General features: G+C 34.0%; 1 protein-coding gene across 2 annotated transcripts; it reads left to right on the top strand.

Annotated features, from left to right (window-relative positions):
• Positions 1-268: 268 nt before the first annotated feature.
• LYPLAL1 (lysophospholipase like 1) lies at positions 269-27,521 on the top strand. Of its 2 annotated transcripts, XM_012791421.2 has the most exons (5): positions 269-428; positions 5,559-5,658; positions 15,348-15,517; positions 26,204-26,319; positions 27,186-27,521. In XM_012791421.2, exons 1-5 carry the CDS (start codon positions 335-337, stop codon positions 27,423-27,425), a joined length of 720 nt encoding a protein of 239 aa, XP_012646875.2. In that variant the 5' UTR covers positions 269-334; the 3' UTR covers positions 27,426-27,521. The 2 variants fall into 2 exon arrangements, with proteins under 2 accessions (XP_012646875.2, XP_075853164.1); XM_075997049.1 differs by lacking the exon at positions 5,559-5,658 and having other exon boundaries at positions 288-428.
• Positions 27,522-27,873: the final 352 nt, after the last annotated feature.

Below are 27,873 nucleotides of genomic sequence, written 5' to 3'. Positions count from 1 at the left end.
ATAAGAAGGTACTCTTGAGTTTTAAGATTGCAGTTAAAAATCCTACAGCAAAGGCTTGGGATATAAACATAGGCATTAGTCATTACAAAAGCCCATACGAGGCTGACACACGCATTTGCTCAATACCTTTCTTAGCAAAACCACACTCAATACAGTTTGAACTACCTCAAACTCGACCCCAATGTATTAAAAGGCAAGACCGCGCCAGCAGCGCCGCGCATGCGCGCCCTCAGGCGTGCTCCCGCGCGGTAGCTGCGTGCTTGCGTGCGCGGCCCCGCGCGGCGGCGCAGGGGCGGGGCGTGCGACTGTGCTGGCGGTGTCGGCGGTGTTGGCAATGGCGGCTGCGTCTCGCTCGGTTCTCCTGCAGCGCTGTGTCGTGTTGCCGGCTGGGAGGCACAGCGCCTCTCTGATCTTCCTGCATGGCTCAGGTGGATTGCAGTTTTACGTCCCGGTTTTCTGCAGTTTGGGAAGCATCCTCCCTTCGGTCGCCCAAGTGTTGCCTCAGTGGGGGAGGCGCCGGGCTCGAAAGGGGCCCAGTGGGCTCGGAGAGGGTGGCTTTCCCCTAGCCAGACCACGGCTGTGGACACACGGGCAGGGTCAGCTGTCCCCAGCCGTACCCCCTTGTCTTCCTCACTGTCCCACCACCCCGCTTCCGGCCCTCGTGTCCCGCCGCTCTGGGCCATCCCTCCATGCACAGCATTCTCTCCGTGCAGCCCCTACCACCGCCCCATCCCTCGCCCCAGCTTTTTAAGCAGAGCCAGTTAGTAAGGTAAGTCTTCCCAAAGGGGCGGATGAATTATTTAGTGCTTTTCAGGGTCAGCTGCTAGCGATTTGCCCTTGCTTGCTTTCAGTCTCCTAATGTCAACAATTGAGATAAGGGCTAACTTAGATAATATTTACTGAGTGTCTCCTTCCTGTAAGGCACTGTACCTGGGTTGGAGTGCCTTTTCTTGTTTACCTTTTATCTGCTCCTTTCCCCTTCTCCCTGGTGTCATTAAACTTCCAAGATACAGCACAGAGTCAACAACTGTGAGCCCCGGGGACAGGTATTCTCCTTCTACTGCCGGCCCTTAGTAACGTGCACTTAATTCTGTATATTGTTTCTTAACAGTCACCTGTAATTACTTATGTCTGTCTTCCCCACTGGACTGTGAGCTCCTCAAGCGTAAGAACCCTTGTTTTAATCTTTGCACCCCCAATGATTGGCCCAGGGCAAGTTCACAGGAAATGTTTTTTTTTTTTTTTTTTTTAAAGAAATGAGACACAGCCAGTGTCCTCAGGGGGCCTACCTAAAGTTAAAAACAAAAACAATTCAATTAGTTTGAGTCAGCAGTGAATGGAAGATCACAAGATGGTGCATGATTTACTGCCAAGTGAATTGTAAGGAAAAAAATGTGGTTAGGCATTATTAAGGCATTTGGAAGATGAAGAGCTTGTCAGACTTTTCAGAGAAAAGTGGTCTTTGAGCTGAGACCTGTGGCTTAAAAGGGATGGTGATTGGATAGTGGAGGGAATTGGAAAGGTACAGAAAGGAAATTGGAAAGGTAGAGAAATGGAAATGGGCAGTTGTGGGAGGTATTCTGTTTATTTTGAAAATGAGACTAGATAGGTTCAACAGCTTCTTGCCCAAGCTCACTTAGCTATTGGTGTGAGTGGAGTTGGATTAGGGATTTGTTATTTGAACCCAAATTTCTCTGACTACAAAATCAGTGCTCTTTGGTAAAGTGAAAAACCCTAAACTATAATGTATCATTTTGGAGATAGGTAAGAAAAGAGCCAATGATGTTTAATGGGAAAGACTGGACATATATTTGGAAGGTGAAGTGTTCAGGATGGTACTATTCAGGGTTCTAAGGGTGTTCATTTATAAATATCCAGAAATGCAATATTATACCCCTTCTCATAAGTAAGTTAATTCACAATATTGTTAGGAAGAATACCTGGATTATGTTCTTTTTTCCCCTAGACCACTTTGTTTAAATGACTATCCTTATTTTCACTTTCAAATTACTGACATATTTATAACCTGTAAGGGCATGTAAGTCATACATTGTATATATATTTTTTTCCCTTTGTGTATTTTGAACAAAAAATTTATCCAAAGAATTCTGCCAAGTATGCAAGTATAATATGATTCCTATATATTTAAATCTCCATTGAAGTAAATAAAACTTTTATTGGGAGTAGATCTTTATCATGCATGTTAGAGGCTAGTGATTTTACATTAGACTTTAATATGTGTGGTTATGTTATAGAAGATGTTTGGCTTCTAGTTAATCCAAACATGGGCATACTGCTTATAACAGTTTTATCATACTCAATTTTACCATGCTGTTAACCAATTAAATCAGTTTGACTATAACAGTTTTACCATGGAAAAAGGTGCTGGTTTTTCAAAAAGTGGGCATTGTGAATGGATGGTTAGATGTTGTTTTGTAGCAATTCAATCTTACTCTTCTAGGCTGAAAAAATGTATATAGAGACAGATTTTGTTTTTTAAAAAATAGTCTTAAAACCTTAAGATTTTCTTCTAGGATTCAGCAGCCATAGAAGAATATATAAGAATGTAAATTTTATATAGCCAGTTTAATTTAAGCCTTTCCTGCTAATTAAATACTAAGGAGGTAACTTCTTTTGGCATGATAAAAATAAGTGATAGTTTAGTTAACTTTGTTCCATCTCTCAGGTTAGATTAATTCACTCTTATTATTTGCTCCTATAGGATACTGTTCCTTCTTTCAGTGGCATTCATACTTGTAATTACCTAATTTAATGTCTGTATTCCACACTGAACTATAAGGTTCACAAAAGCCTAAACCATGTGTTTTTGTTTATGGCTTTCTCCACATATAATAAGGCTCAGCTCTGAGCCTGAGTTGGCTCTTGCTAAAGTCACCAGTAACCTCTGGATTGCTAAACGTAATGAGCATTTTTCAGTCTTCCTCTTATTTGAACTGTCAGCAGCATTCAACTTTCTTCTCAAAAAACTCTTCGGGTTTTCTTTCTATCTCTATTTGCTCCTTCTGGTTTCTTTTACAGATTCATCCTCTCCTCAGTGTGGCTGTTAATGATGGGATTCCTTAAAATTTGGTCCTAGATCCTCTTCTCACTGTACATTTTTCTCTCCAGGCTAAACTCCATAGCAGCTCGTAGATTCTGTTTTTACCTATACATCAGTGACTCAAATGCATGTCTCCTTTTGAGGCCTCCTTTGAGTTCTGAACTAGTTTGTCCAACTGCCTGATAGTCATTCATTAATCTGTTCACTGTGAATAGAACACTGTGTGCAAGGCAGTATTCTATAGGCTCTTAGCATACAGCATTGAATAAAGCAAACCCAAATCCCTGCTCTCATGGGGCTTATGTTGCAGTGAAAAAAATGATATAGTAGAAGATAGTAGGTTTTATGGAAAAAGGCAAGAGGGATGGAAGGTATGGGGGGGAGGGTTTGCAGTTAAATAAAATGGTCAGGATAAGCCTCATTGTGAAGATGACACTTGACAGCTAGACTGGTGAGTGAATCTTGTGGATATATGGGGTTACACTGTTCCAGACGAAGGAAAAATGAAGAAAGAGGCTCTGAGGTAGGTTCCTCGACATGTTCAAGGAACAGCGGTAAGGCTAGTGTGCCTGGAATGAGAAGAGTAGGAGAGGATATCTAAGAGGGTACTGGCATCAGGTAGTGTAAGGCAGGGGTCTGCGAACTGTAAAGGGTCAGATAGTAAGCATTTTCAGCTTTGTGGGCCACATAAGGTCTTTTTCCACATATTTTCACCGCCTTTCTTTTTCTTAATGACTCTTTAATAATGTAAAACCCGTTCTTGGCAAATGGTCCTGAAGGACCTTATGCTTATTTTGTCCTCCACTCTGACTGGCCATCATTTGCTCAACCAACTCCTGGTGTAAGACTTTGTATGCATTATAAAGAGGCACCTCTCATTCAACATATATGGACCTGTTGCTTCTTGTGTTCCCTGTCTATGCTAGTCTGTAGTACTATTGTTCACCCAGTCTGGCCAAAAACCCACTAGTCATCCTTGAAACCTTTGACCATTGACCCTCATAACTAATATATTGCCAATTTCTGTTCATTTTATCTCCTAAATCTCTCTAGTATCTAGTATCCTAAATCTCTCTAGTATCTGTCTGTGTTATTACCCTGTCACCTGAACAGTAGCCTCCTAACTGATCTCACATCTACTTTTGTTCCTCTTCAATTCTGTCTTCACACAGCTTCCAGAGTGGTCCTTAGAATCATGCCACCTTTCTGTCTATACTCCGGTGTCCCTGTGCTCTTAGGATTTGTCATTTTCCTACAGTTTTCCCATCCTCATCTTGCAGTCACTGCTCGTCCTTATTCTCTGCCTTTCAGTTTTTAGATGTCATACTGCTCCCTACTGTCTGTGGTCTTAGCACCTGCCCTTTCCTCTGCCTGAGATCCTCTTTCCTCCTGTATTTCACTCCTCACCACCCTGTAGATTTTAGTCCAGACCATTCAGCAACTATCTATTGGATATCCAGTGTTTGTCAGTCCTGTTCTAGGCACTAGGTGAACAAATAACTGGATAAAACACATAATGAACCTTACCTTGCAGAGTTTACAGCCTAGTGAGATTATCTCTGAACTCCTTAACTCGATCAGTTCGGAGTATAATAAACGCATGCAGCAAGTGTCTCATCTTTGCAGCATTTATATTTGTCTTTTACATTATTTGTGTGATTATTTGAATAATACTGTTTCTCACAATAAACTATATATGCTATGAGAGTAGGGTCTCTGTTCCTCCCTCACCCCCCATCAATGCCTCTTCTCTAACAGTGAACACAGTGCCTGGCACATTGACATGTATTCAAGAGACAATTTTTGAAATGATGTCTTCATTAATTGATTAAAAAATTAAAGTTGTTCCCTCTACATTTACTCTTCAGAACTATATAAGATGGACCTATAGTTTCTTGTATTTTTGGGTGCAAATACACACACAGTAATTTTGTATGAGTTTTGATTATTTTTCTCCTTTGGAGTATATAATTATTATTTTAGGTCATATAACATGTTACCAAAATTAAATTGTAGTTTCTTCAAGTTAAAAATCAAAGTACACTGAATACCCCTTTTTAAAGGTTATTGTTTTAACCGATAAAATTATATTAGGTTGTTCCAACTACAAAAGTTTAACAATCACTTTAGGAATTTATTACTTTTAAGGGTAAGATAAGAAATTACAGTGCTAAAATCAGATATAGATACAGAAAGAATATCTTTTTAGAAAAATCAGTTTATTTGTTCTTATACTCATTAAGCAAATAAGAAAACTTAAACAAGGTCAACTAAGTGACAGTGGTGAAGCCAGGAATAAAATAATCAAAAGTATCGCTGCCTATTGATGCCTGATCAAATCACATTGATGAAGCAGTTTCTATATGGTTGCTTTTATGTATGGAGACTTTTTTTTATCTCTTATTTCAGCCCTGTGTGACATGAAAGTTATAGACTGTGTTTAAATGCATTGTATTATTAAAATATTTATCTTAATCTAGATTTTGTGATTCATCAGGTGATTCTGGACAAGGATTAAGAAGGTGGATCAGAGAGGTTTTAAGTCAAGATTTGACATTCCAACACATAAAAATTATTTATCCAACAGCTCCTCCCAGGTATGCAGTAATTTATCTCCTCAATATCACTGTGGCATAATATATATAAAGAAATGTGCCAACTAGATGTTCTTTAAGCTTAATTCTGTATATAAGATATCTTAAATTAGCATACTTTTTTTCCAGAATGTATTCTTTATTGCAGTTACACTATTGGGCTAAATTTTGCCAGGTGAGTAATTTATTCTCTCTCTCTAACACGTTTGGTAAATCTCTGAATTTAAACTCTGTGTCCCTGCTGTGACTTACAGGACTCTGCTTCCTCTGTCCTGCAGATATTACTTAACTTTCAAACGCTCTTCTTCCCCACATTCATCCCAAAAGGAAATTTAATAACGCCAATGAGTATAATCTTTCTAAAAATTTAGTTAAACCAGAGTTCATAATCTCTAGAAAAGGGTTTTATGAGATTCTTTCCACATTTAAAAGGATTATTTAGAAATAATGTTATGCTTTTTGAATCAGTAATCCAGAATAGAAATATGGAATTGACTACTTAATAAATATTTAGATTATGTAACCTGTAGGTGTGTTTGACAAAATTCACAATAAGATTGTTATAGTTTTGAAGTCAAACTGCTTTGTATAAATATTAAATTAGCATCTGCACACTCTTTTATCCTGCACACTTAATTTAAGCCAGCATTTAAATTGCAAATGTTTTTGTGTAAGTGAAATAATGTGCTGAGCTGTGCCCCAATCTGTCTTCTCATTATTTGCTCTTGATTCACATCAAGCATACTATGTGCTTATGCAAATGCTTTGCTTTAATTTTCCGTTAATTTACTATTAAGGAGAGAGAGAGAACCAGGACTTCTAGGACCTTTTTATGTGTACTAAGAAGAATTTATTTACCTCAGTTGGGAGAATTGAAAGAGGAAGAACAAAATGATAATGAAAAATTGAAGATTCAAAAAATTTTAATATACTTTTTGGAGAGTATAAGTATTTGGTAGTGCATTTAGAAGATCACCAGCGAGTTATTTTTGTGTTAATTGAATGTCTTCCAAAATGTCAAAAATGTGTTAGGATTCCCTTCTATGTTTTTTGAGTTTGTGTTATTTCTTCCCTAAATGTTTGTTAAAGTTCACTAGTGAAATCATCTGGACCTGATGTTTTCTTGGGTGAAGGTTTTGATAATTCAATTTTTTTTCATAGAATCAGGGTATTCAGATTTTCTTTTTCTTTTTTGGATCTGTCTTGATAATTTGTGTTTCTCATGGAATTTGTATCCCTCGTGGAATTTGTATCTTTTATCTAATTGGTCAAATTTTTTGACATAAAGTTTATGATATTTCCTTTTAATGCTTTTATGGTTTATTGTTGATAATCTTTATTTCATTGCTGATAATAATTTATATCATTTTTCTTGGTTCATCTTACCAAGGGGTTACCAATTTTATTAATCTTTTCATAGAGCCAATTTTCACTTTGTTATTCTCTCTTATTTGTTTTTCAGTTTCGTTTATATCTACTCTTATATTTCTTATTTCCCTCTATTTACATTAAAACTGTACATTTCTCTAGCTCAGTCCTGCTAATTTTGGGGGTGAGGAGAAGGTCTAATTTTTTCTTTCACTTTTAAAATTATTTATGTTGAAATATTTTCTTATCTCCTTCATGGTCCCATTATTATTTCTGTGTAACAGACCGCCCAAATTACAGTTTCATTGTGGTCACAAATTTTGTGGGCTAAGAATTCAGAAAGGGCATGGTGGTGAGAGCTTGATCTGGGCCCTTTGCTGGGAAAACTTGAAGGCCTGGGCGACTCATGGCTTGACTGGTAGGGGCTAGAGTCACCTGAAGGCTCACTCACATATCTGGCAGTTAATGCTGGGTATTAACTAAGACCTTCCTTTAGTCTATTGTTGCAACACCTACATGAGGCCTTACCATGTAGTATTTGGGCCTCCTGGCAGCATGGAGACTGAGTTCCAAGAGCACATGGCCTAAGAAAACCAGGAGGAAGCTGTATTGCTGTTAATCACCTAGTCTTAGCAGTTACATGGTGCTATTTCCTCATTAATTGGAAAACCACTCAGATTCAAGGGTAGAAAACATAGACCTCCACCACTTGATGAACTATCAGAGTATTAGACAGAATCACATTGTAAGAAGAGCACGTGGCATAGAAAATACTGTTTTGGCCAGTTGTAGCAAATATAGTTTTGAGACCTTCCTTAACCCATGAGTTAATTAGAAATATGTTGTTAATTTCCAAATATTTGGGATTGTGTTTGATATTGCTGTTGATTTTAATTTCATTCCTTTGTTGTCAGAAAATATCCTGTACGATTTTATCTGATACTCACTGGAATGTTCTATGGCTTTGCATATGTTCTATGTTGGTGACTGTTGTACATTTTTGTGTATAGTGTTCCATAAATGTCAGTAGTTCAGGTGGTTAGTAGTTTTACTCAAATTTTGTATATGCTTAGTGGTTATTTTTATAAGTTCTTTAGTTACCAAGGAATGAGTATTAAAATCTCCGACTATGATTGTAGATCAGTCTGTTTCTCCCTTTAGTTCTGTCAGTTTTCTCTTCATGTATTTTTAGGCTGCTTTGTTAGGTCCATACCAATGTAGGGTTATTGTCTTCTCCATTAATATCTACTTTATCATATAAAATGTTCATTTTTAATTTCTGGTAATACCCTGAAGTATACTTTGCTTATAATAATAATGTATACATCAGCTTTCCTAATCTTGCAGTTTACATGACAAATCTTTTTTTTTATCCTTGTACTTTCTTTTGTTTAGGGTTGCATGATATGTCTTTGCTCATCCTTTTACTTTTAACCTACCTGTGTCATATTGAAGTGGTTTCTTATAGACAAAACGTAGTTGGGCTTTGTTTTTTTCCTTAACCAGTCTGACAGTTTTTGTCATTTAAATGATTTGTTTAAACCATTTACATTTAATGTAACAATTGATACTTTTGAATTTAGGTCAACTGCTTTTTTTCCTGTATTTTCCTTTTTTACCTCCTTTTGAATTATTTTTAATTTTTTAAAGACTCCATTTTAATTTGTCCACTTTTTTTCCTGGTTGCTCTAGGGATTATGATATACATAGCAAACCTCTTAAAATTCATTTTTTACCTCTTTCAGTGAACTTCAGATGCCTTATAATTATAATACATCCCTTTATTCTCACCCCTGTATGTTACAGTTGTCATGTGTATTTCATCCACATACATTGAAGATGCCACCAAACCAGATTGTAGTTTTGTTTACATGTTTTAAAGAACAGGATAACAGTAGTCTATTATATTTACTCAGTTGTGGTCTATAATAGTATATTAGCATGTTTTGACTAAATTGTGAATTACCAGTTTAGCTATAAAGTATTCCTTTTTTTCAACTATATTTAATAGATATTTTTAATCAGCTAAGTTAGGGGCATATTTAGTGAAAGTCAGCAATTTGCTGTGTTGATTTAGATGGAAAATATTGCATTATTTGTTTTATAATGGCTAATTTGGACTCTTGAATTGAAGTGCCCAATAAAGATTTTTATTTCTATGACATACTGTAGCTATATTTACAATTAGAGGTTTCCTTAGTTTGGGTTTACTATTAGAGTTTCCATTTTTAAAAAAGTAATTTTTTAATAAGCCATTTATAATTTATATGATGATATAGCTTTTTTTTGGTGTTTTGAAAAGTTCTTGAAGCAGTAAGATTTACACAATGTCTCCACTTTTTGATTTACTATTTTTCCACATAAAGCCCACATTTATATTTTACATTAAATATGTATTCTAAAATAGATTTGGCCAATTTTATTTAGGGATAGTAAACAATGGATTCCTCTTTACTCCATCACTTAGGATTCCTCTCTGAAGCATGATATTAGGAGATCCCTCTCCTGATACCAGTAGATCTGTACTACAAGTATGCTAGTAAGGAACTCTACTAAAAAGCCATTTTGAGGAAATAGTTTACTTCTTTGGTAAGTATTAGGTATGTTTAAGTATCTACTAGTATGTATAAACTTGTTTTCTTAGAAATCTATTTTTATAAAAAAGATACAAAAGAAAAATTTGATCATTTTTTAGAAATCACTGTGGATTTTACAAGAGTTAAAGTCAAAAGATGTTTAAAAGCACAAATAACTTTAAACATTCTATTATTTCCAGCTGACACAAATTATTCCCAAGTAACACAAATGGTTATTGACATTTGTTGTTCAACAAATACTTACTTAGTATCTACTGTATGTCAGGCTATGTTCTTGGCACTGGGGCTATCACTGTGGAAAAGTAAAGTCCCTGCTCTCAGGGAACTCACACAGAGAAGAAAACAAAAGGGAAATTAAATGTAACAATTTCAAATAGTAATAAATGGTGTTAAGAAAGTCAAATAGGGTAATGGAAGAGAGTATATGTGCGTGTTGCTGGGGAGAAGAGAGGTACACTTTAAATTCAATAATAAAGAAGCTCCCTGATAAGTGGCATTTGAGTTGAGACCTAAGTGCTCAGTGGGAGCCCACCATGCAGAATACGGCGAAGAGCTTTTCAGGCAGAGGGAATATCAGACACAGAGCCCTTGGATCAATAATGAGCTTGCCTTGTTTGAAAGAAAGAAAGGAGTAAATGTGACTGGAACCTAGTGAATTCTGGAGGATGTCGTATGAAATGAGGACAAAGAGGAAGACCGGAGCCAGATTATTATCTTAAAGGTTATGAATGACCTTTTGATTTTATGACGTTAAAGGTTATAAATGACCTTTTGATTTTATGACGTTAAGAGAACACAGATCAAAACCAAACTTGGTATCAAGCTGAATGTCAATTCTTTCTTTTCATTCTTTTTTTTTTTTTTTTTACCTTGGATTTTTTATTCAAGCTTAATAGTTGACTGGTGTGTAAATGAATTGATTGATTGATTGATTTAGGAGCCATACAGATGTTCTTTGCCAAACATATTTATTTATTGTGGTAATGTCTGAGCTGTTTTATACCAGCTAATAAAGTGAGTGATTTGAAGAAGAAGGTGAATGAGTATAACATATGTGCCAGTTTTTTTAGCTGTTTAAGAAATAATCTTTTATGCCTTCTTTAAAGGTTATTCTAACATTTTAAGAGATTTATACATTCTTGATTATGTTTTCTTAGCATAAAAGTTCTAAATTATTCTTTGTCTCATTAAATTTTCCTAAATATTTCTTTTGTACAGAATTTTAATTTTCTTAGAGAATTTCAAGAACAGAAAGCTACCATATTAGTAAAATACTTAAATTGGGATTCTACCTCTATGGAGCATCTATCTCTAATTAAGTAAGGCATTGTCAAAGAAAAAAGTTAAGTGAATGTCATTTTTTTCCATTAATGGCTGAGTTCCCAGAATGATTCACATTTTAGCCTATGATATCATCCTTATTTAAGTGTTTAGACAGACAAACACTTACAGAAATAGCAGACTAAAATGAAAAGGGAAGTAGAAATAATTCAAAAGGGTTAATAGTCTAATTCGAACTTAGTGTTGTATATTCAGTTTTGATTTAGAACTTCACTGTGATTTTAATGACAGTTCTAATACAATTTGAGATTTCATTTTGTTTGACAGTGGCTATGTGGAAAGGCCTACTTTCATTTTCAGAGTACTTTAAGAAAGCCAATTCTGAGAGGAGATTCTGGAAGGAAGAAGTCTTTAATGCTGTCTGCCTTCTCTCCCCTTCTGATTCCGATTTATCTTCCTCTCTTAATCCAGGCAGCTTCTGGGGTCAAAAGGCATATGGAAATGAGGGAAATTTAGATTCTGTAGGAGTCGTAGTAGAGAATTGGTTCAGGATTTTATCTTTTCTGTACCAGTTCAGAGCCTGGATAGAGAGCAATGTAAGAAAAGCCCTAAGAGCTTAGTCTGCAGAAATCTGCCCTCCTTTCAAGTTTATGTCATAAAATATTAATTCTCAGATAATAATGTATTAATTAAAATTCTAAAAGGACTTTTGAGGAGAATATTTTGAAAATATTTTATAGTTTATTAATTTTTTGATTAATTTCTCGAAGAAACAGCAATAGATGCCTGAGAATAGCCAACACAAGTATGAGACAATTTCAGAACATGTAAAACCACTGTAATACATAATATGGTTAATATGGTACTAAACTGATAAATAGATTAGTGAAATAGAGCCTTTCTCAGCCAAAGCTCTTAATCTAAATCAAAGAACACAGAAAATTATTTGACCATTTTCTTGATTTTCCCAAGGATAGTGTAGAACTAGTACCATTCTAGATGCTTTGGAGAGAAGTCAGTTCTAGATATACTATATGTCTTAGGTATTAGGACTTAATTCTCTCACTGAACCCAGATTGAGAGAGACTAGATAATACAGAACTGTACAATTAAATAGCTGACAGAGGTGGGTTTCACCATTGTCTGAGAAGGGTATCTCCCTCCTTCCGCTTCTTTTCTTTCTTTTAATATAATATAAGCACAATTAACTATCCATATAGCATAGAATTAATTTAAACCCTTAGAAGTCATTCCATGTATGAAATTCATGAAAAATCAAGACTTAGATGTAAATATGAAAACAAAATCTTAGAAGAACATCTGGGATTCTATGTGGAAAAAAATACTTATGGATTGGGAAAAGCTTCTTAAACCAATCGGGACACCCAGAAATTTATTTTTTTTTAAAAGACATTATATCAGATGTAGAGTCTTTTACCTGATAAGAAAGATCCCTTAAATATATAATGTCAATATTCAAAAATAGGTTTGGGAAAAAAAACTTGAAATACATATAGCAAATGTGTGAATAATAGACAAAATACTCTTTTAAACAAGAAAAAAATCAAAACCCCAGTAGAAAAAAATAGCTAATGATGTCAATCAGCGGTTCCATTTACGTGGAGTTGTAGAATAAGCAGAACTAATCGGTATTGGTAGGATCACTAAGTGGTTGCCTGGGAAGTTTATGGAAATTGCTTGCAAAGGGGCAGGATAGGATTTTCTGCAGAAAGAGAATGTTCTGTATCATTGTGGAGTTGGTGGTTGCATCGTCAAAAGTATTTGAACTGTATATTAAAATGTGCACATATATATGTAAATTATACTTTAATAAAGTTGATTTTAAAATTTCAATTGATGGTCTTAAATGGTAACATTTTAATGTATGCGAGCACCTACTGCTGTTAGCGCTGTGAACAAGGGATCTTTTCCTACCTTTTTTATAGAAAGGCCAATGTTTGCAACCTTTGTGGAAGTAACGTTGAAACAATAGATAAAAATTCTTCCTTTCAATCCAGCAGTCATGTTTCTTGAACTCTGTTCCATAAGAATAAGAAGTTCCAGTAGATGAAAAACATGTATGCAGGTATGTTTAGTGCAGCATTGTCTTAGTGACTGAAACCTGGATGCCATTTGAATGTCCATTAGTAGGAGAATGGCTGATTATATTGTGGAACATCTTTATCATAGGATATAATATAGCCACTTAAAAGAATGAGTTAGAACTATGTCAGTCGGAAGGATTTCTGTAAGATACTGTTAAAGGAAAAATGCATGATTCACATAAGAAAAGCAGATAGGCTTATTTTATTTTTGAAAAGCATAGCATGTTCTAAGAAATGTTCTGTAAATATGCATATTTTAATATTTTAATATATGAGCAAAGCATTGAAGGATATATTCCGATCATTAAGATGGTTTACCTAGCATGGAGGACAAGGTAGATATGTGAGGGAGTTGGACAGGAGAGGAGGAATGGAGAGATGAGCCAAAAATAAGGAAGATTTATATAAAAAAATCAAAACAGCATGTATTTATAATATACATTTGTTGGCCGGGCGCTGTGGCTCACGCCTGTAATCCTAGCTCTTGGGAGGCCGAGGCGGGCGGATTGCTCAAGGTCAGGAGTTCAAAACCAGCCTGAGCAAGAGCGAGACCCCGTCTCTACTATAAATAGAAAGAAATTAATTGGCCAACTGATATATATATAAAAAATTAGCCGGGCATGGTGGCGCATGCCTGTAGTCCCAGCTACTCGGGAGGCTGAGGCAGAAGGATCACTGGAGCCCAGGAGTTTGAGGTTGCTGTGAGCTAGGCTGACGCCACGGCACTCACTCTAGCCTGGACAACAAAGTGAGACTCTGTCTCAAAAAAAAAAAAAAAAAAATATATACATTTGTAAAATTTTTGTGTATCTGCATAAATTAGGGAAAATGTTAAGTTTTTATGTATTGACTTATAGGGATATTCATAATATCCATCTAAATTTTAGAAAGCACATTGCAAAATAATGTTTATGGTCCCCTGTATGTGAGTTTTTGTTAAATTTGAGTCAGTGCACCTTTCTTGTTTCTAGGTTTCTTTTCAGTTTATCTAAGAAACTTTCCAAATATAACCTTCTGGATGCCCAGGCTCCTTAAGTGGTATGATCAATATAGAAAAGTAGTGGTGTAGTTCTCTTGTTCTCTTCAGCACCACCCACTGGTCCTGAAGATTGCATGCTTCCTAAGGGTAATAAAAATTAAATATCTCTAGTTCTTTGGGTTTGCTGAGTAAAATATAAATTTGGGGATAGGTACAATGGCTCATCCCTGTAATCCTAGCACTTTGGGAGGCCATGGTGGGAGAATTGCTTGAGGCCAGAAATTCATTTGAGACCAGCCTGGGCTACATATCAAGACCCTGTCTCTGTAAAAAATACAAAAATTAGGTGTGGTGGTGTGCCTCAGGAGGCTGAGGCAAGAGGATTGCTTGAGTCCAGGTGTTGGAGGTTGCAGTGAACTATGATGATGCCACTGCACTCTAGCCTGGGAGACAGAGCAAGATCCTGTCTCAAAAGAAACAAAACAAAAAACATATACAGAAAATCATGTTCAGATCTCAACTGGTGTCTGTTAAACCCTCTTCCCCTTTTTCTTAAAAATCTAGCTGCACATTTCATGCTTTTACTTCAGTGACTTTGGAGGGTGAGAGTATATAGCTCCGAGATGGCAAAGTTGTAGAGATATTGGTATGGGAGGAATCCTTTATCTGTGGTCATCAAAGGGAAATGTTACTTATCTTTGGTCTAGAATTCTTTCAAATCATGATAGAGGCTTTTGTCACTAGCTGTGTTTTCTGTGGTACTCTTCCATATAGCAAACCTTGTTATTCACCATTATACAAAGAGAAGGCAGGGCTTGCCAAGATATAAGCTGTATCTTTTGTCCAACTCTCCTGTCCCTCATTTTTGGAAAACTTTTGTTCTCCTTATTTGTCTAATGTAGTCCCCTGTACCTCTTTTTGCTTGTCTACAGAATTATCTTAAGATTGTTTTTGTTCCCTTTTCATTTACCTCTGCCAACATAAGACTCTATTATAATTTGAAATACCTTCAGAGTGTGTGTGTGTGTGTGTGTGTGTGTGTGTGTTTTATATATAAACTAACATGGCATTCCAGAGCATGAATATACAATAAATGGGTTAAGATTCACTAGTACTATAACTGTTCCACTTCTTAAAAGATGGAGAGAATCAGTAAAGATGATGAACTGGGATTAGTAAATGTTAATGGAAGAAATATAGAAGAGTTTAGGGCAATATGCAGGGGGTTTTTTAATATGCATTCTTTAACTTATAAAACTTGGAGGAAATTGAAATTATTCATTCAAAATATGAATCCTTTGAGAATTAAACCATCCATTTTAATATTCCTTTTTCCTTTCTTTCCTTTTTGTTTTTAAACAGGCCATATACTCCTATGAAAGGAGGAATCTCCAACGTTTGGTTTGACAGATATAAAATATCTAATGACTGCCCAGAACACCTTGAATCAATTAATGTAATGTGTCAGGTGCTTACTGATTTGATTGATGATGAAGTAAAAAGTGGCATCAAGAAGAACAGGATATTAGTAGGTAAGACCTTTAAATGTTAGTAATTTATAGTTTTTTTCCACTTTTGTCCAATTCTATCAAATTTTTACTTGGAGTATTACTTAGAAGCACTTATATATCATTTGACTTATTCATAGTTTCAGATAAACTTTACATATTAAGGGGTTCAAAGATAGTGGAAGTATAAACAACAGCTCAGGAAATTTTAATTGATTTTATTTTTAAATAATATGTTTTGAGAATCCCATGGCAGTTAAAATTTAATTTCTAGTTTAATTTTCAGTTGAAATTATTCATTTCAGTTTTTAAAACATTTTATTTTAATTAGCTTAATACTTATAAGTTTAAACTCTTATTGCCATGATTAAGATAGAGTACACCGTCAAAGTATACCATCAAATGAAAATTAAACTCTTTACAATGATAAGAATAGGGTATTTATAAACTTTTGTTAAACATACTTTTGCCAAGCCCTGTTCCTAAGGGAATGTAACACAGCTCTTTATTCTGTTTAATACCTTTTCTTTTTCTGTACTCATCAAATATACAAACCACTAAAATTTCTACTTTTGTGATACATACAAAAGTGAGATGGGATGTGTAGAATGTGAGTAGTAGAGGACATATTTTAGTTAAAAGGGTTTTATTTCCAAATGTAACTATTTATATTTATAATGAGTTGTATTTAATGATGAAATTATTAAAACCAGTTACCTCCATCATGTTCTGACTGAATAACATTAAAATGCACCTTGAAATTCTGTATAGACAGGATTTGAGTAAATTAACAAACTGTGTTTATTGAAGTACTGAACTGTCTATTGAGTTACAAAAGTCAACATGATATAATAGATAGAATCCGTCCATTCTAGAAATGCATTCTTTTCTGTTGTGGCTTCAATTTCTACTTTTGTTAGTTAAAAGCAGTGTGATGTCCAGCCCAGTAACATCACCTTTCTGGGCCTCAGTTTCCTCATCTATGTTTAACTCTGTGTATATTTCTGTGTTTAACATTGACGTTTAACTCTAATAGAGACAAACATGGAACATTATCGGAGTACTAGGGAGAGCACAAGGGAGGAACACATAACTCAGGTTAGGGGATTATGAAACAGGAAGGTAGAATTCAAAATATGTGACTGTCTCATCATACAATCTTTAGTAGGTATTTTTTAAGTCCCCACTGTGCCAGGCAGTATTTTAGATGCCCAAAGGGATACACAGATAAATAAAACGGGATCTATCTAACAAATTTCTTACAACCTGAAAGGGCCCATGAGGTTCTTAAAATGATAACTGTAATGCCAGCCAGGCTGTGATGAGTACCCTAACATGGTATAACTCATAACTGATATATAGAATATTAGTTATACCATGGTACCATATATTTCTTCATCACAATGTCTGGCACAGTACAAATGATCAGGAAATCTATAATGAACAGCATGACCTGATCAGTCAATTGGTGATTTAAATAATTAAGTACCATGTGAATTCAGAGGAAGAAGAGTCACATGCATTTGGGAAAGGTTTAATAGAAAGGTTGCAATGGCAATTGAGATGCAAAAATTATTAAAATTTTAACTATTGTAGTATAGACATCTGGGTATAGGGAATAAAATGAACAGTAAAATAGAAATAGAAAAAGTAGCGCTTGTTTTTGTCTGTCTGGACACTAGTTGGCTGTAACAGAAAGTTTGTTGTCTGACTAGAAAGTACCTGTTGACTGATAACTGCACTAAGGAACTGAAGTACATGATAGCATAACAGTGACAAAAATGGGCATTCTAAAGTCTTCACTTCCTAGCTGGCCTACAGCTTAATTACCGGTACTTAATTTTTGCTGCCTAATCTTTACAGTGAGAATAATAATACAATATTGATGCTTATAAAATATTTGGTTCATTCTAGGCTCTCAATAAATATGCTCTTTGGTTTTTATCCTTTATTCTGTAAGTGTAATAATAATTGAAGAAGAATTATTGAAGATTGTCTTTGAGTCATATAGTTAATTAAAACAGTGCTTCGGAAAGTTAATTTGGTAGAAGGGGTAAGTGAAAGGAAGAAAAGCTAAACTTGGGGAAACCACTTAGTGAATTTATCAATATACAGTAATGAGAGCCTGAAGTAGTGTGATAGCAATAGGAAAAGAAAAGATTAAAATAAGAAATTACTTTAAAATGAAATTACAAAGTCTTCATAAGTAAAGAAAAAGAAAGCAGACAATACTCTGCATAGTGTCCTTAATGAACGTATGTTGAAGAGTTTGTCACATCGAGTGGGAACTGCTGTCCTCTTGCCCCGTCCACTGTCTTCTCCCTTCCCAGATCCATTACTTCATTCAGTTCATCTTTGAGTACCAAAGATACAGTGGATTTTCTTAAGGTCAGAGCACCAATAAGAATTTTGAATCTAGGCTTACTTCATTTCAAAGCCTGTGATTCTTCCATGTAACTGAACATTTTTAGGATTCTTAATATATATTTTCAAATTCCTTTTCCAAATAAGCACTAGTTGATACTTTTATCACTTGTGTTAAAATGTCCAACTTATCACATCTGTGTCTGAATAATATAGTCTTGAAAAAAGGTTAAAAATAAACAAGAAGTGGTAACTAATTGTAATTTGTACTTAATTTGTTGTTTTCATTTTAATTCCATTATAGTTTGACAAAAAAGGCTTTTTTTTTTTTTAGTTAAATGTATTGGTCTTTCCTTTTATGAATTTTTTCCAATAATTTCTGAATTTAAGTTTTTTCCTCTCTAGAACGTGGATGAATATGTAAGTAGATTTTTCTGCTGGGGTTTATACAGTGTGATTTTTTAAAAAATTATTTGATTCATATGGGATTTATCTTAGTTTCTTTCTACTATTCAGTATAATGGAAGATTTTAAATATTTTCTAAAAAACTAAGAGAACCTTGTTAAAAGATAGTCTTATATAATTATGAAGCAATCAATATTTTATCAAGGCTCTTGGATTTATGAGAATAAAATTTTTTTTGCAAGATTTATAGACTATTATAAAATTATAAAATTTAAAGCTTTACAACCATATTATAGTTTATAATATATAAATATGAAGTCTAAAATTATGGAAAAAAATTTTTTTAATTTGTAAAATGAGCTTATTAACATCTTTAAAGCTTTTTTCCTAATTTAAGATACAGAAAGAGACAAAAGTGCAAATGCAAGCATATTTGTCCTTGTATAGTTAGTTGTTTAACCAGTGAAAATAAATCTTCAGTAACAGTTTTATAGAATTATACATGTGCCACAAAATACACATGATTCTTAACCTCTTAAACTATGACAAAACATTAGTTTCATTACCCCCTATTTGTATGCTGAATTTTTCATACACATTAGTTATTAATGCATAGAGAAAATAGTATTCTAGTCCTATATGAGCTTTTTGTTATAGTTTGTCTTACTGATCTAGCCGGTCCTCTCATATACTTGAAAACGTGGCACAAGTGGCAATATCATTACTGTATTAGAGATGATCTAAAATCATTTACACCTGCATTCCCTGAGTTACAAACATCATAATTGCAAATGCACTAACACAGCTGACAGCATATAACATATCTAAGAACTTAGGCTCTAGACTCAGACCACTGGGTTCTGATCCTAGATTTACTGCTTTGTAGGTATACCAGTTGTCCTTAACCTCTGTGTCTTAGATGATAATAGTACCTACCCTACAGAGTTGTAACAATTAAATTAGTCAATTCATGTGGAATACTTATACTTAGAAATGTGTCTGGTAAGTTGAAAAAGTTTTCTTGGCTGTTGCTAAATACACTTTCTGTACAAACCATCCATGGTCAGCCAGATAGCAGAAGGCCATGCTGGAGCAGTAGCACCACTTGGAGACTTGTAGGTCCGTCATTGTTTCTTCTGTTCTATAGCTGCTTGCTTTTTCCTTAGTGGTGTATCAGAAAAGCTTCCCTCTTTTTCATTGCTCCTAGACTATTTAAACAGAAGTTACCACTTAGTATTTTTCTACTAGTTTTTGTACTTCTGTACAGTGTCTGTTACGGTGCATTTTAAGTAAGATTTAAGTGCTATTCATAACATTTTAATGAAGGAGGGATAGTGACTTTTAAATTATTTTCTGAAAGTTGGCCATATGGTCATTGACAAAACCAGGATTCAAATCCTGTATTCTAAGAAAATTATTCATAATAGTAGATTATCTTGTCTTCTTCTGACTTTATATTAACATATTGAAAATGTCCAGTGTGCATATAAACAATATTTCATAGTCACTGCGTTCTCCCTCTTTGTGAGAACCTCTTCTTGAAACTCTTCATTTCCTTCTATTATGTTTCTGTATAATGTGAGAAATCAAAATAGGGAAAGATATGTCATTTTCGCTTGTAAACTATTGTGCTTAGAAAGAATATATGGTAGTGATACTCTTAAATTAGTTGACATTTATACTTGGTAGTTTTAAAATTGCCATTATATATCATAATGTATTATATTTAGGTAGTGTTTTAAGTTACACAGTAAATCTCTTGAACCTTTAATTTTGTCCTAAAATAGGACATAATTATTCTTATTTCAGAGCCAAAGAAACCAAAATTAAAAGAGATTATTGACTAGGTGGAACTAGAACCCAGGCCCCTTGACTTAGTCAAGAACTTTGTACCCTTAACAGATTCCTTTATTGGCCACTAGGTGGCGATAATTTGTTAAAAGAAAGTATATAATTCATGTTTAACTTTGATCTAGGATGTATAGAACCTGACAAATGATATGAACAGATTATCAGAATTTTGATAATATGAGCAGAGTATCATAATTTTGAAGCAGGGAAAAACAAGTACATCTGGAACTACATTTGAGTAATTTACATGGATGGTCTAAATACTCATCATGAAGGGAATGGTTAGGGAATTACAGTCCATTAATAGAGTAAGTACTATATATACACACGTAAAAGACAGTAAGTATGTGTTCAATTAAAAAATAATTACAAGGTTTTGAACTCTGTGGAAAGACTTTCAAATCAGTTATTACATGGAATAAAAAACAACATATAAAATTGTACATATAGGGTGAATTTAACTGTTAAAATGAATTTTAAAAGAACATGTCAAAATTACATATGAATAATAAGATTTGGGTTACTCATTTTCTTCTTTATATGTATCTGTATTGTAGAAACACTTTGCATAGTGGGTGTGTAATATAATTTTATAATAAGATTCAAAATAAAAATAAAATGAAGAAGTAGTTGGAATTCTCGATGTGAAAATTAGCACCACAATTTCCAGGCTGCCTTTTCCTGAATATATACAAGTTTCTTCTGAAGCTCTGCTGGGGTGTAAAACATGAGAACAATTGTGTTCTTCTACTTTCTTTGAATATGTATATATTTTAATTAAACATATATTTCTTTATAGCAATATTAGGACTTTAAAGGCTTAGGACTATTTTTCTAACAGTTTTCCATAGAGGAAAATAAATGGTTTATTCTGAAAATTTTGTGAGAGAATAAATACAAAAGCAAATATATTAGGCATAATTTCTATATTCCCAAATCTTTTGAGACTTTATTGCCCTTAAGTCTAAAGAATAATTATAATAGTACATAAATTAAATGGAAGAACTTTTTAAATTTGGGATAGTGGTGGACTTTATTACGTTTTTAAAATCCTATTCAGTTGATAGCAAACTTTAATTGTGTGATTTTTATTTTTTGTTTTACTATTTTACTCTCAGATAGATTATCTTAATTTTTCTAATATAGTTTTTTTATAGATTGTTACTGTTTTATTTTATATAAAGAGTTCATAAACTGAGGTTTATTATTTTTTAAATATGTTTTATTCAGCTTGTTAATCTTAAATGTAGTTGAAATGTTAACTCTTGACATTTTAAATACTTAACCAGCAACTATAAATATCCGTTATAACCATTACCTACAATGAATTTACTATTTGGTATTTACTTATTGAACAGTGTATTTTATATTAGGCTTTAGACTCTTAGATGGAAAATTGAATTCAAATAACTAGTCCTTTGTGTTAAATTTTCTTCTATTAGGAAAAAATACACAAGGTCCCTTTTCACAGTAGTGTCCCATGCTAAAGGTAATTGTATTGTCAAAGACGGCTAGTGAGGAATTACAGATTACCTCACAAGATTATAAATGGGTAAAGGACTTAGATTAAATCTTAAAATAATAATATTTCAATGAGTATATTTTTCTTCATTGTAACTTATGAGAATTAAATGTGAGGCTAAATGTCTGCAGGATGCATTTATGTGTGTGCATAATGGCATTTTATATGTGGGTAAATGTGTGTGTTTGTGTTTTTTTTAAGCTAGTCTGTTCCCATCAGTGGTCTCTAAAAACTGCATAAAGTGATTAGATTCCCTGGTCAATAAAAATGAAGTGTTAGGGGCACTTAACGTGTACAATTTTCTTGATAGGAATGCTTTTAAAATCATTTTTAATATGGTTTTGCCCACTAATCTATTTATATTTTGTCTTTTATTGATCTTTATCTTCAAAACTGTCTTTTTATGAAATATTAATTTTATCATTGTTCCATTTATGAATTTTGAAGTTTTTTTCAATCACTGATTCAGCTCAGATAATCAGAACTTCATTGTCTAGTATGGTAGCCACTAACTACCTGTGGCTCTTTAAATTTGAATTTAAACTAAAGTTAAATAAAATTTAAAATTTAGTGCCTCAGTCACACTAATCATATTTCAAATATTCATTAGCTACATTTGGCCAACACATAAGGCAAGCTTTTGAATTTCTCAGAAAAATAACAACTTTGTTCCTGCAGCTTCAGTATCTATAGCATATGGATTTCTTTTATATCATGACCATATTTCACTTTCTGTTTACCCATATGCTTAATTTTGAATAATTTGCCACACGATTGTGATTCTCAAACATCTGTTTTATTAAAAATTAGATATATGCGATGAGATTTTATTAGTGGGTCTGGGGTTGAGTCTAAAATCTTTATTTTTAAGAAGCCAGATTAGGAATGATTGGCCTGGAGCACACTAATTCATTTCTAGGCTTTCTAAGCTTTACTTTTATATCAAATCATCAAAAAGCTACATTTCTTGATGATAAATTTGTCTTCTTGCAGAAATATCTTTATTGAACTACAGTTTACATTGTTTATTCAATAAATATTTATTAAGCACCTTCTCTGTACCAGGCACTGTTCTAAGCATGGGGGGATACAGTGGTGAATAAAACTGATAAAAATCCCTGCTCTCTTGATGTTTACAGTCTAGCAAATGTTAAGTCTTTATGACCCAGAAGAGTCAGTAGCAGGTGTGGCTGTATGTAGAATGTTTGATTTTGAATATATGTTTAATAAAGATCCACTTAAATTCCACTAAGGATTTCAGTGCTAGGAAAACTTTCTGTTAATAGTATGATTTGTCATGATGTCTTCTGTTAAAGAGTATTTTCTTGCTCTAGAGAAACTGTTAAATGCCCAGTTGTACCCTTAATTACTGCCTGTACCCCAGTATCATGGTCTCTTAGTCTCTTTCTCTTTCACTCTTGTTCTCCCTCTCTTTCCTCAGACCCCATTTCTCCCTCGCTCATATCCCCCTACCTGCTCTCATTTTAGAGATGTAGTTTTGTTATTAACAGTGTATTTGATTGTAAGCAACCTAGAATTCATTTTCTAAGTAAATGGGTTATAAGTAACAGAGGGAAGATTGGAAGAGATGAAGAAAGTGAGCAATTACTAAGATCTATGAACTTTTAGGAAAGTTAGAATTGTGTTCTGAGAGATAATGGATTCTTATTTCTTAACTGAAAGTAAATTTCTATGTTTGTAATAACTTAATTTTGAAGGCCCTTACAATTTCAAAGTTTACAATGGAATTACGAAGTATTTGTATTTAAGAACTTGTTAGAATCCCTACAGATCATCTAGTCCAGCTATATAATTTTACTAGAAATGAAATCCGCATTTAAATAATTGACACAGAAACATTCAGCTAGGAAGTGTCGTGGGCAAGACTAGAACTCAGGTTCCCTTACTTTCAGCCTAGTCCTCCTCTTTCCACCAAACCTTAAATTAGAAAATGCCTTTTTGTGTCTTTATGATATTGATAAATTTAAGAGATATTTGTAAATGTTTTCTAATTTCATCTTATAATACCATGTTTCCCCCAAAATAAGACCTACCCATAAAATAAGCCCTAGCAGGATTTCTAAGCATTTGCACAATAAAAGCCCTACCCCAAGAAAATAAGACCTAGTGATGGGCGTGGCTACGCAGCGCATCTGCACAACCCATGCATTTCGTCCCGGAGCGGTAAAGAAGAGGAGCAGCCCTTCTCATCTGCCCCATGAGAGCTCTGTTGCTCGACATGAGAGATTGGGGCCAATAGTTTTAAAGGAAATAGAGTCACAAGAAATTCAGGATAGAATTCAGGGTTTGGAGAGTTATGATGATGTTCCAGAAGGCGACTTAACTATATTTGAATAAATGTAGATTGTTATACTGTACATAAAAAAAATAACACATCCCCTGAAAATAAGCCCTAGGGTGTCTTCTTGAGGAAAAACAAATATAAGACCCTGTCTTATTTTCAGGGAAACAGTGTATATGGTTTCTAACATTTTAATTAAACTTTTACTGAGTTATCACTATGTGCCAGGCTCACCATTGGTCACGTAAGGATGAAGCCAGCTCATCAGTACGTGTGCAAGAGGAGGGCAGAGGCACTTTGTTCAGCCAATCATAAGCATTCAGAGTTTGATGACTGAAGAAAGAACTGTTTCGTACTCTTAAGGTTTTTCTAAAGAACTAATTTATATAAATTAAACTAATTTAGATAAATCTTGATAAGGATTTTATTTCAAGATGCTTTATAACCCACATAATGTTCTTACACTGAATAACTTTAGAAGCAAACAGAAGTCTGTCACTAGAAGTGTGACAAAACCTAGAAAGATTTAGAATTCTTTCTGTGTACTTATGATGAATGTTTAACTACCTGAAATTCTGATCTTGTCTACTTAGGGTAAACTCTTTCTATCCAAATGGGACGTGTCAAAGATTTATTAATGCACACATTCATGGATGATGTAGCCCAGTGACATTTAGCCTTTTGGGGACTCTAATGCATATATGCAAGTTTTTCACAGAGTTTTAGGATGATGATGCTTTTTCCTGCCCCTGTCAAGCTCATTCATGAATTAATTGGGTATGTCTGCATCTTGGAGTGTTGGGGAAGGGGTATTTTGAAAGAGCCTTTCAGGTGATTCTCATTCATTGAGGGCTGCTGCTACTGATGAGACCTCTTATTTCTTTCTGGTATGTTGAAAATCACAGATACAATACTTATCATACATGGTCATTATTTATATATTATGCCCTTGCAAACCTAAACTTTGCAAGGCTGGTAATCCTCTCTCATATATTGATGTCCTGTGTCAAAATAATACTATCTGCCAGCCCCAGATAAGGTAGTCCTATTTTAATAGAGAGTAGAATATGCATTAAAATCTGTCATATGAGATCTGAATTCCAAAATTCCTAGCATTACATCTAAAATAAGGGGTACAGCCTTAAGCCAATCACTTAATCTCTCTGTTGCCTTCCTGTATAAAAGAAGGATATTGTAGTAAATTCAAATGTATGGTCTCTAAGACCTCAGCATTACATTTTAAGTAAAATAAAGCAGTAGGCTAGAAATAATGAGACCGAATTCTACATCAAAGTATATTTGTATTTTCACAAGTGTGGGGCTACATGAGTAACTTTCTATATTTTATCATGAACCATAAATGTGATATCATTTAACTCTCATTCAGGCTTGGGAGTACCATCCTGAGTCCCTGAACTGTAGTCGGGCTTAGAGTCGCCACTCCCTCTGCCGCTGTGACACCATGCACCTGTCTCCACAGTCTGTGATTTCCACAGTCTGTGTGTTTCCTCATCGAAGGCCCCCTGGGTAGGAGGGTACGTGTATTTTAATCTCTGTGTCTTCATCACTAGCATAGTGTTTGGCACATAAAAGACAATAACAGCTTTTCAAATGAATAAATGGTTTTTTCAGACTCTGTTTTTAAAAAGTACACGTAGGTATCCATGTTTTATTTTTATTATACCAACAGAAGTCAGTTTCTAAAATAATATTGTAATCCAAAAATATTTTAACTAGCTCACCAAATTTTTGGTCATCTTTCCTAAATTTCAAAGTTCACTAAATATCTGTTATGCAGACACTAGAAACGTAACTTCTTGTGGAGCTGACAGCTTGTCAAGTAAGGCAGAAAGGTACATGTTCTTATTGTAATTGTAGTTGTGATGTGAGGATTTCTGTAAGTATAAGCAAAATGTAAGTAGACATTGAAAGTTAAATAATGGTTATACTATGACTCATATTTTGAATTATGATAAATATTTTTACTTGGTGATCATGGTTTCTTTGTTTAATTCTAGCTCCTTTTATAACACAAATCTCTCTACCAGTGATGACATAGATGGAACCAAGGTTGTTTACTCATAGCAGACCTTTTTCTATGAAACCTAAGGTAGACTAAATTTTTTTTAGCACTCTCTCTCTTTAAAGGTTTCTCTACAAATACTTTAAAATGATTTATGGACAATCGACATAGATATATTTTATTCTAAATTATTGTTGCATGTGTTCTTCTTTTTCTGGTAAGTGTATTTTTGCTTCTTTTAGGAGGATTTTCTATGGGTGGATGTATGGCAATGCATTTAGCATATAGAAATCATCAAGATGTGGCAGGAGTATTTGCTCTTTCTAGTTTTCTAAATAAAGCATCTGCTGTTTACCAGGTAAGTTCTAGATTTAAAAAACAAAACAAAACTGAAACACCAAACATACACACCTTGAAACTAAACCAAAATTGATAATTAAACTGCAAAAACTGATGCACAGTTTTTGCACAATTGACGTAAATTGAGCATTCCTATAACTTATGGCCATATTAGTCATATTGACTAAATTCCAGCATGTCATTAATGTTCAGGAAATGGCTCGTACAAAGAATATTGTTAAGCAAAATGTCAAGTAGGAAAGGATATACACACACACATATGCTTATATGTATGTATGTATGTATGGCATATATGTATCTTTTATACATATTAAAAATCTAGATTATTATACCCAGGTTTCCTTATTATGTCATGAACATAATCAAAACAAAAAAACAATTACATAGCTGATACTTATTTTGCAGCAATATCCTAATTTATGAATATAATACATTACAGTATTACAACTTCATTACCAGAAGTAGAAATGAAAAATAAAATATAGAAATAAGAACTAGAATGTAATTTTCCCCTTGATTGGTTCCCCTTCAGCTATGTACTCTTCCTTCCTTTCACTTGATGTGAAGAGGTCTGTCTTCCCAAGTCACTCCAGTTTCTTTAGGAAATGCTTTGGCCATTTTTGAGACAGTCCTCTGTAGAATAAATGCAGGACACATACGACCACAGCTCAAGGTATTCCAGCAACCAGCCAAGTCCTCAGCTGGCCGACCAGTATATAATTGAGATAGTACCATCTCTGCCTGTTTGTTCCCTTTGATAATTGAAATGTTGATAAAATTGGGATTTTTCTGCTCTGATTTCTAAGAATGATCTTTTAAAATGGAATTTCTTAAACTTTTCCATTTTTGTATCTTCTTCTCTAGGCTCTTCAGAAAAGTGATGGTGTACTTCCTGAATTATTTCAGTGTCATGGTACTGCAGATGAGTTAGTTCTTCATTCTTGGGGAGAAGAGACAAACTCAATGTTAAAATCTCTAGGTGTGAGTGCAAAGTTTCATAGTTTTCCAGATATTTACCATGAGCTAAGCAGAACTGAGTTAGAAAAACTGAAGTCATGGATTCTTACAAAACTACCAGGAGAAATGGAAAAGCAAAATGAATGAATCAAGATTGATTTGTTAATATACATATAATATCTTTGTGCAAAGTGATTTTTACTGCCAAATGATGATAGAAAATAAATATTAAGAAACAACTTTTTTCTGGCTTATATATTTATTATTAAAATGCTTAGCACTGTAGAGTATAATATCTTATTAATGGCAAACATGTAGACAAACATTTTTCTGACACATTTCTGTAAATATTTAGAGATCTTTTAAGTATTTAAACATTTGAATTTTTAAAAATAAAGTATTTTAAACTAAGGGCAGTCAGAAAACCTGAAAGGACTTAGCATAGTGTTATTTCGTCTCTTCCTACCACTTTCTTTAAATTATGTTTCCAAAGATATTTGTGTTTATGTAGCTTTTGAACAAAAAGCGTTAATGCTCCAAGTTTGTAAACTAGTTTCACATTATCTTACTTGATCATTACAAGAACTTTGCAAAG

This window comes from Microcebus murinus, chromosome 23 (genome assembly GCF_040939455.1).
Source record: "Microcebus murinus isolate Inina chromosome 23, M.murinus_Inina_mat1.0, whole genome shotgun sequence".
Classification (NCBI taxonomy): domain Eukaryota; kingdom Metazoa; phylum Chordata; class Mammalia; order Primates; family Cheirogaleidae; genus Microcebus; species Microcebus murinus.
This window is presented reverse-complemented; position numbering and strand designations above follow the sequence as displayed.